At 31.7% G+C, this 11,036-nt stretch overlaps 1 protein-coding gene across 2 annotated transcripts; it reads right to left on the reverse strand.

The window, feature by feature from the left end:
• Positions 1–3,150: 3,150 nt before the first annotated feature.
• Positions 3,151–6,588, reverse strand: LOC146957819 (DNA binding protein). 2 transcript variants are annotated; one of them, XM_085739351.1, is made up of 5 exons: positions 6,485–6,588; positions 6,012–6,184; positions 3,974–5,147; positions 3,538–3,647; positions 3,151–3,418 (listed from the first exon to the last, which is right to left on the reverse strand). In XM_085739351.1, exons 2-5 carry the CDS (start codon positions 6,146–6,148, stop codon positions 3,310–3,312), a joined length of 1,530 nt encoding a protein of 509 aa, XP_085595477.1. In that variant the 5' UTR covers positions 6,149–6,184; positions 6,485–6,588; the 3' UTR covers positions 3,151–3,309. The 2 variants fall into 2 exon arrangements, with proteins under 2 accessions (XP_085595477.1, XP_085595472.1); XM_085739346.1 differs by lacking the exon at positions 6,485–6,588 and having other exon boundaries at positions 6,012–6,201.
• Positions 6,589–11,036: the final 4,448 nt, after the last annotated feature.

The following is an 11,036-nucleotide window of genomic DNA, read 5'->3' on the forward strand; positions in this document are numbered from 1 at the left end:
TGAAAAGCTTAGTTATTGAGGCTTGAAGATGTGATCAACTGCTAAGTTGATAACTGCATTGGCAAACAAAAATTTAGTGTTTTTATAAAGGTATTAACATACATAATACATGGCATGACATTAAGAGAAAGTTTATCTCAAAAAATTTAAATATTCTTTGCACAATATATTTCTCCATAATCGGAACTCAATATTAATAATACTTGAGAGCCCTAGTTTGATTTTTTGGTGGAACAATTTTTTGTCGGGTTTTACTTCCTTCCCTTCCGAACTCCGAATTACTATGGCCTCCTTTCGTATTTAGTGATGATCAAAACTTTAGAATTGCCTAGCATTTGGCTAGAATGATATTGAAACCATAAAAATGCAGTTCTTTATCCATATAGACTATAAAAGGTTGGACTAGAATGAAATAATTTAATAGGTTGATTTTGTATTATTGTGAGCATCAACCTAAAATGGATTTAGCTCCTCTATATTGAGTAATTAACTTAACTAGAATTTGATTTTAATAACTATATATTGAAAATGTAAACAAATTTCACACATATATCCTTAACCTCCATGAATTTGATTTTAACTAGAAATGATTAGCTTAACAAGACAGCAAACAATTCAAGAATAGAAACAGGATACCAATGTTTCATCAGACGATTTTATATTACTCGGGTCATCAAGACATTGGTAGCCTATTTCCTATTTCAAACTTTTGAAGAAAGGCAAAAATATTTTGATGGAGCAGAGTGCAAGGTTCTTAAAAACGGTCCGTTTAGGTCGTGTCTGTTACCATTTTTCTTCGTTTCAACAAAGTGAACAAAAATCATATAAACAAAGAGAAGAATTACCGTTACGACATTACAAAGAAACAATAAGAAATTAAATTATTAAGAAACATTATAAGATAGTAAGAGTGTTTTAAAAACCGGATCGAACATCGAACCAATAAGATCATGGGTTCTTTGGTTGAACCACATAATCATTAGTTGAACCACATTACTAATCCGGATAAATTCGAATTACTCGGTCTTATAACTCGGTCTCTATAATAAAATTATATATGTATTAAATTGGGTTGAGACGAATGATCCAATCTCTTAAAATATCTATATAAAAAATCATGACACCTGAAAAATGTCAAAAAATTTTGACAAATTATCATAATTTTTCAAGTTCATTCTTCAAATTATAAATATAAGTACAATAGTTAAATTTTAAAATAAGTTTTCTATGAATTCTAATTGCAACATAAATTGAAATAACAAAATAGATGCAATTAGTAATTCAATACCAAAGTCAAAGTTGTATCTTTAAATCAAATCTTATACAATGAAAGTTGAAAAAAAAATAGAAATAAAAATCAAAGAAAATCATTAGCAATCAATGTCCTTAGTACTCCTTGTTCAAAAAAAAATGTCCTTAGTACTCGTATTAGCAAAAAAAAATAAAAGACGTCTCTAATACTCAGATATTAACATTGAAATTGTAACAAATTCCAACCGAAATTTCTCTCCTATTTTACTTGATTCATGGCATAAAAAAAAACATTGAAATTGTAACAAAAATAATAATAAAATCATACTCCATATTTTTAGGTAATTAAATCAAATAAAATCCTAGTAATCAATGTTTTAACACTCGCATAGGAGCACTGGTAGGGTTCTCTTCTCTCTCGGTCTCACAGTCACACAGTCGTCACACTCCATGTTTCTCAGAATCCTATTTCCAATGTAGTTTTGGGTCCAAAAAAATATAAAAAATAAATAAAAGGTAAGCATTAGACCGGCCGGGTTGCAGAAACCCCCGGTTCACACCGGCTTTGGCCTATTTACAAAGGTTCTCAATGGTTCTTTGACATGCCCAATCTAATTGCATATGAATGATCAATTCACAGGGCAACCTATATTTAAAACCTTTATTTAAACCCATTGTTTTTTAAAAGTCAAACAAATATTATCAACAAAGCTTCAAGAGCATAAGAGAATATTTTGATGAAGGTGGTTATAGTAGTACTAACCTGAAGTAGCTCCTATCTTTTTATCAAACCAATATTTCTACACTCTCAATTCTCAAGCAATTGCATATAGGTAGAGCCTTTATTCGATCATCAAAATCCACAATTAGACATTTTAATTTTAATTTGTAACACATTGCACAATTGCGACATCCCACTAATTTTGGTCTCAAATTAATACTGATTGATTCTGAAAGACCTCCATACATATCAAGCTCCATTCCCTTAATATTTCCTTGCCTTTTTTATTTCTGGAATTTTCAAATGATTCCTTTCAATTTCACAATAACTTCGCTCCTCAATAAAAACACATTCCATATTCACTCTCATCCTTCCTCTTTTAAATTTCCCTATTATATTTTTCTTCCTTTGATTTTGGTCCATTTTCCCCTATTCTCGCTACTTGGCATTAGTATTGTGTTGAGAAATAAGGTCGTCTCTGATGAGCAGATTAAAACCATAACAGTCAACATAAATTATTTAATGTTGAACTACTTTTTTTGCTCCCTAAATCCTTCAGCTCTAATTTTTTTTCCTAACATATTCTGCTGAAATTTAGACAATACAGAATGAAAACAATTTCAATGTATTCCCTCTTAAAAATATCTATAAATAAAAGATTATTTATTTACAAAGAGTACGACTCTTAACAACACACTATGTTATTAGCCAAAAAAAAAAAAACTATGTTCAACCCTAGTAAAAAAACATTATGTACAACTCCTTTTTATTAGTTAAATTTCAAATAAATCACACTATTTTAAAACTCATCCCACATAAATTGAATATAGCTGATTTGAATTAATAAGTGTCTCGAGAAAAATTGTGATTCAAGTATTCTTATTTTATTCAGCTTTGTTAATTTTCTTTCCCTTCTCCATCAAGTACTATCTTATATAGTCCTCGTGCTTACAAAACAAAACTCACATATCACACTTGGGGATCCTCTTCATCTTCTTTGGTTTTTGGTGAATAAATGTCTATATTGCATTATATATGAAGGGCAGTGTTCGAACTCTAGATTCCCTACTTGAAATTTTAGTCAATAGACTACTTGACAAAAAAATATATATATATAGTTCTCAATTTCTTTTAACTAGAGAGGATCCCTGCCCTCATAGTCATACCACACAACCAAGTCAATCAAAACAAGATCACAATAATCTAAAATTTTAGAAAGGGGGAAGGGGTGAGTACATTGACCATGTGAAGTTATTCTTCAGCAGGCACAAAACATGAACTCCACAATCAGCGTAGATAATAGCGTAGTAGAAAAGAAAAAGAAACAAGTACTAAAATCATTCTGACAAAAATTTCCCAAAGGCATTGACAATGGCTTTCAATAGAGCGAAAAGAGGATTGGGTTCCTTTTTTGCTGAATTCTTGGATCTTCTGTCCCATGACTCTCTGCAGTGAAACCATTAGAAAGGTCAAGTTAGCTGTTGAGAGAAAACCAATTTAATTAACTTTACTTCATTAAACTAAATGGCATACTATTTGAGATCAAATCATTTAGATATGCTTACAGATTGATCCTATCTACAGTTGTGTTGATTCTTCTCTGGGAATTGCCACCAAGTTGACCATCAAGCCTATATTTATCAGCTTCATGCAGGTCTTCAACGTGAATATTAGTCTGTCAAAATGCATTTAAAAATTGTAAATGTCGCAAGAGTTTCTCCTCCCATAACTAGAAAGAAAGTAATTATTAATTATTGTTTCTTATAAACGATTCTGTATTGTATGGGATCCATGAGTCTGAATATTTTCAGATGCAAATAAATTGATGCAGTTACTGAGGTATGAGGATCAAGAAAACACAACACAAATCGGCATATTCTAAGCAATATCAAATTTTCTGACAATAAAACAGTAATTTAACCAAAAGCATATAAACTACTTCCCCCAAATTTTCTTAGTGGTGATAATTTTAAAAACTAAATTATGGATAAAAAGGCTAACCTGACTTTGGTTATATGTTTCAAAAGTTGTAGCTTTCTGATGAGATGCACTGACTTGTTCTTTGTGGGTAGAATGATTTGCACTTTCCGTATCATGCCTAGGGTTGGAGATTTCCTTTAACTTTTTGTTTCCAAGGGGACTCTCAAATTTCTCATCCAGTAAATTAGAATTATCTGCGGACTTTATATCATTTAACTCAGACTTCTTGTCGTCTACAATTGCCAACTTCTTTATATCCTTCTCTAAGGAATTACCAGAGTCCCTCAATTCTCCTGAACCTTCTATTCCATTGCTATTCCTACCAACAGATCTCAATGGAAATGTCTCTACTATCAAGTCTTTTGTCAGAGCATTTACTTTAGCCAATGGTACTGTGGTAGCTGCCAACTCTTGTTCGACATTCAGTTTGGGTTCTGTGGGTTTACTTACCTGCATCTCAGGTATAGTAGCTTCAATGGGTTCCTTGTTTATCACATCTACCGCGCTGCCATCGATGCCATGCCCTTTGTCAACAATCTCAAGCTCAGCTTCAGTATAATAATGTTCATTAGAAACAACCGAAGCTTCAACAGATTCCTTGTTTGTCATGTCTACCTGGCTAGTATCTATGCTGCGCCCTTTGTCAACAACCTTGAGCTCGGTTCCAGTATAATGCCCATCAGAAACAACAGAAGCTTCGGTAGATTTGTTGTTTGTCACATCGACATGGCTACCATTTACGACATGCCCATTGTCAACCACCTGATGCTCAGTTTCAGTATAACTCTCATCAGCGACAACAGTGGCTTCAATGGCTTCCTTGTTAGTCAAATCTAAATGGCCAACATCTATGACATGCCCATCGTCAACCACCTGATGCTCAGCTTCAGTATAATGCTTATCAGAAACAGAAAGCAGTGGGTCATTTGTATCTGGAACTTTCTTGAGTTCAGGATGGCCTTCATTTGATGATGCACTGAGAAAATGTTCAGGGCAACTTGCAATTGAACCCAACGGGTTTTGTTCTAAAAATTGATCGGTGTTGAACTCCTGCAAGTTGAATTTAGCAGGACCCAGCACTCTATTTTCTTGAATTATATCCCGTACAATCTCCCTTACAGTGTAGAAAGAGCCACCGACTTCTTTATGTGTAAGAGTAATTGATGGAAAGTTTCCACTGTTTGACTCTTGGTACCTGAAGACAAGTAACTATATAGTCAATACAAGTAATACATTCAACAGACTTCTAGTTTGACTTAAATCATAATAAAGAAGTATTCAACCTTTAAACAAATTGTTAAAATCAATTAGGAATTAAATGTTTATGATTTGCTAGTTATCGTATCAATTATGTTTTATTTAGCATTAATTGTAATTGTTTTTATTTCTATTATAAATACAAATAAGGTGTGCTCTGTCTAGACACAACCATTCACACAGATCTACATTCTCTACACAAATAATAACACAATGGGAGGGGTAAAAAAGAAGTTGAATGATCAATTAACAGCAAGCATACACAAATACAAAATGTCTTATTTGTGAATACGTTTAGCAAATACGGAAAAAAAAAAAAAAAAATCATGTATCAGTTTTGCTAGTAAAATTGTAATGAAAACAATTTATCAACTTATCACTCCTATATATCAAACTTAGGCTAAAACATAGCCAGTATTGCTTCTTTCAATTCATTTGCACTATCAACAGATATGTAATAAATACCCCCTACAATAAGTCAGGCACGTTTATTTCTCATGTTTCCTGTTATCATTTCCCAGTATTTTTCCCACTGTTTTCTTGTACAATTTTTGAAAATAGATCTAGCACTTTAATAAATTTTGAAAATGCCAAAACAAAGTTTTCATTGTTTCTGAAAACACCGCCTCCCATCTTCTTCTATCTATCAGAATTGTTCACTATGTAGTCTTCCATTCGTTTGTTAGCAATATAAAAACATAAATTTTAAAAAGTAAAAGGGGTCTTAAGTTAAGTAGCATGTATAATAAATAACATGAAAACAACCAAGCATAAAACATGAGTAATTGAATGAAGAAATTACTTTTGAATGAAGGATTGGACCATTGCCTTTCTTTCCTCTTTAGAGCGTCGAATCCGAGTCTTTCTCCCTTCGGAATCATTTTGCTTGGCAAGAGCAAATGTTGGCCTCCAACCACCTTTTACAACAGAATGCATCATTTTGAAAACAACAAAGTTTCTACAATACAAAGTAACCTGCATACAGTAAGTATCCAGAGTGGTTACATAACATATCTAACATATAAACTTGACTAAAATTAATATTAATTAGCATAGAAACAGCGAAATTCAATTAAATAAGTATCCGGGACTTGGGTTAGTTTGTAGTAATAATTACTAAAAAGAAAAATGAAAGAGAGAAATTATGGGCGACAGACTTAGGTTAGTTGAATGAAAATGGGTACTGCAGATACATTATTAAGAATTAAAGCGAAAATAAAAAAGAAAATGGGAAATTGAAATGAAGAAGAGAAAGTGTTGATAAACATAACATACCTCGAAGAAGAAGAAGAAGAAGAAGAAGAGGGAAGAGTGTGAAATCAGTGTGAAGAAGGTTAAACCCCAAAATCCAAACCCTCGCTACGCTACTCGACAATAGTGACGGTACAAGAAAGAAGGGGGTGAAAATGAAATGAAATGTTTCATACCTTTACGATTGTGATTGGTCCATGTCAGGGCGCGGGAGACATCTTTTTTTTTTTTTTTTTTATTTTTATAAAATTAAGAACAAATTATCGAAATTAATAAAATGAAATATAGTAGGATAGGATTTTGTTAAGTATTCAAGCCAAAAAAACATAAATAAACTTTTGGTCAAAAATATATAAAAATCATAACTATACGATATTTAATATAAACTATTTTTGAATCCTTAAACAACATTTTAAAGACACTTGAGCGTTTGCCAAAATTTAATAATCAAAAATCTCATTCTCTGTGCATAATCATTTGATTCAAAATAAAAATTGTCATGAAATAGTATATATAGTTATGCAAGAACTGAGATACCGGTAGTGGCTAGAGCTTTGTTGTGTAACCCCAAATGACAAAGTTTAAACACCAATAACGACAGTCGTAAAACAGGGGCGAACCCACCATAAGATACGGTGTGGCAACTGCCACACCAAAATATTGCCCATTTTTTTTCTATATAATATAGTAGACCGAAAAAGTAATACATATCATATAATTCGATAAGGTTTCACAATTCAATACAGAGCCCAGCGGTAGATTGTCCCTTAACCAAAGGTTTGTCCATGTGTATATATATATATATATATATATATATATATATATATATATATATATATATATATATATGAGGGCATATCAAATGAGAGGAGTGTTAAAATGAGAGATGAGAGCATTAAAGGACAGCCGTTGGATTAAAATCAACCGCTCAGATCCACTTTTAGTTATTAGTGTGTATTCTGTGTTCCTTTGTTTTCTCACGCGCTAATGAAATCGCGTTTCTATCATCACCTTCAATTCTCCCTTTTCCATCTTGTTTGCATTATTTCCAATTCCACTTATCTTTTGTGCACACCTTTATGATTGACAATCCAAGCAATTTAGTGGCATCTGGGTTCTTCAGATGTTGAGGTGTGGAAACTTGAAAACGTTTAAGACAAATAGGTTTGTGATTTGACTGGAAAGCGTGAATCCAAGCAATTTAGCTGCATCAGGGTCAAATTGCATCTCTATTCTAAAACACAATTTCAGTTCACAATTATATCCAAAATCAAGAGAAAAGCGAATCATAAACACCCAGTTTTTGGATTTTGTAAAAATTCACCTCTTTTCCAATGCATTGATAAGAAGAAAATAAATAAATAAAGTCTGAATAATCAAAACTAATAACACGATTATTCAATGGAAGATGTTGTACAATATTTAATGGATGATTGTTGAAGAGAAACTGAAATCAGATGGGAAAATAACTGTGAAAAAAATAAAAAATAATAATGGCTAGTTGCGCGTGGATTGAAGGATTCTGAAGGATACACCGAAATTAAATAAGAATATGACAACCCAGGTCATTAGTCAATTATCTATGGATATCTCACCGAATCATCACTGCCACTTTTTTTCAAGTCTTGCTTTCATGAGAACCCAGGTCCCAAATTGGAGTTGATTTCATATTTAATTAATTTAGTATGGAAAAATTCATATTATCCCAACTTCTTTTTGTGTAATTCTAAACGTGTGATTCTTTTTTAATTAAAAATAAGATTTGATTCATCAAAATTGCCAAAGATTATAGGCTGCAGTTTTAGAGATGAATGAAACGCGGGTAGGAGATGAGGAAAATGAAAGGAATAGAAAAAGATTATAGACTGCAGTTTTAAAAATGAAGTAACACAGTTAAGATGGATCTAAGGGTTGTGATTTAACCCTCTCATCTCTCATTGTAAATAGTGCTCTCATTTGATACACCCTCATATATATATATATATATATATATATATATATATATATATATATATATATATATATATATATATATATATATATATATATATGTGTATATATATATAAGATTTTGGATGTTTTTATCCTTTTATTTTACTTCAAGAACTATGTAAGAATCATGAATTTTGTATGCTTTATGGTATGGTGAATTTGCATGAGATTATATAAGATGAACTTGTTTGGATTATGGTATGGAGTATGAAATTTGAATGAAATATGTTATGTATGAATGTTTAAAAGTTGAAGTTTGTAGGTAATTAAAAAAGTATTTTTCTTTGAAAAAAAAATAATTCAAAAATCCATGGGTACCCGTATAGAGATACCCGCACGGGTACAATATTTATCCAACAGGGCGGGGACAAATATCATATTTTTCTTTGAAAAAAAAATAATTCAAAAATCCATGGGTACCCGTATAAAGATACCCGCACGGGTACAATATTTATCCAACAGGGCGGGGACAAATATCATACATGTACCTATAGATATCCATTGACATCCCCAGACAGATGGGATTCGAACATGAGACATAGAGGTGAAACAAACATGCCTTAGTCATTTTGCTGTAGTATTTTTTTGTTTCATTTTCTCATTACTAATATATATATCGTATTATAAATCAAATGTACACTAAATAGTTTTTTATAATTTTGCCACATCAAACCATCATGTCTAGGTCTGCCCTGTAATAAAATAGTCAGTAACGTCACTTTAATAATAAACTCTCCTTTACACGTATAGAGATACCTGCACGGGTACAATATTTATCCAACAGGGCGGGGACAAATATCATACATGTACCTATAGATATCCATTGACATCCCCAGACAGATGGGATTCGAACATGTACCTATAGATATCCATTGACATCCCCAGACAGATGGGATTCGAACATGAGACATAGAGGTGAAACAAACCTGCCTTAGTCATTTTGCTGTAGTATTTTTTTTGTTTCATTTTCTCATTACTAATATATATATCGTATTATAAATCAAATGTACACTAAATAGTTTCTTATAATTTTGCCACATCAAACCATCATGTCAAGGTCTGCCCTGTAATAAAATAGTCAGTAACGTCACTTTAATAATAAACTCTCCTTTCCCCTTTTTTTTTCTTTTTTAAATAAGCACAAATATTTTAACCTCAAGAATCAAGAGAAAATACTCTAATTCAATTGTTTCAGTAGATGATTTTTTTCTTAGAACTGAGAGATAATACTATAATAAAAGAATATCTAGAATAATTAATACTTATGGGGAAAAACAAGGAGTAAATAGGCAATTACCCCCCCCCCCCCCCCCCCCCCCCCCTCTCCCGAAATTGTAAGTTTCGTCAATTACCCCCCTGAAATTAAAAAAAACGTCAATTACCCCCCTGAAATTGCATAATGTTAATCAATTTAGCCCCTCTGCCAAATTTTTCTGTTAGTAAACATGACGTTTTGCAAATACCCCCCTGAAGTTTTGCACTTATGTGCAAAATGCCCGCCGAACTTGAAAATTTATATTTTTTTCTTATCCTTAACTCAAAAAATATTTAAGACAAACAATTAACAGTTAACTTTAATACTTTACATGACTCTTTCATTTTTAAAGGGGTCTGTTATTTTATTTTGTTTCTATTATGTCATTTGGTTGTTCAATTCTCCATAACTTATGACTTATTTAGATAGAGACACGCCAATTCACAACAAAGTAAGCTAGAGACACTCATTCCTCATGAATAATTAATTCTGGCAGTTTATTAAGATAAGTTTGAATAAAATTATTCTATCTTAAAATTTGAACTAAACATGCATTTTGCTAAAGTAATATGAAGTTATTAATTCTGCATTATTTTTAGAGGATATATTATTATTGTAAGCTAAATATGAAAGTTAACCGTTAATTGTTTGTCTTTAATATCTTTTGAGTCAAGATAAGAAAAAAAACATATAAATTTTTAAGTTTGGGGGGCATTTTGCATATAAGTGCAAAACTTTAGGGGGTATTTGCAAAACTTCATGTTGACTGACAGAAGAATTTGACGGAAGGGGTAAATTGATTAATGTTGTGCAATTTCAGAGGGTAATTAACGTTTTGTTAATTTCAGGATGGTAATTAACGAAACTTACAATTTCAAGGAGGTAATTGCATATTTACTCGAAAAACTAGATACAAATCTTGCATGAGGTAATTGTTGAGTTGGTAATGCTTACTAGTATCTCCACCGCCGTCATCATCAACACTTGACACTTTATACTTATAGCATGCCATTGTCACCTGGTATTACACCTCCGTTGTAGTAAATTGACATTCTCGACTATCACTCATTTATACTCCATTCGTCCCAAATTATAAGCAAAAAAATTTCATTTTCTTTGTCCCAAAATATAAGCAAAAAAGATCAGTTTTTATGTTATTTCAAAAAAATCATCTTTTCCAAAGTAAAATTAAATGCAAATTGCATTCAATTTGTTTTCATTTCTATACTCTCCATAATCATTAACCAATAAGAATTGTTTTTACATCTTTCTATGAAACTTATTCCAAGATGAACACAAAAAATTATACCTCAAACTACTATGTTTTTG

Source organism: Medicago sativa, chromosome 1 (genome assembly GCF_051527215.1).
Source record: "Medicago sativa cultivar Bolivia chromosome 1, Bolivia_mono, whole genome shotgun sequence".
In the NCBI taxonomy this organism is placed as follows: Eukaryota; Viridiplantae; Streptophyta; class Magnoliopsida; order Fabales; family Fabaceae; genus Medicago; species Medicago sativa.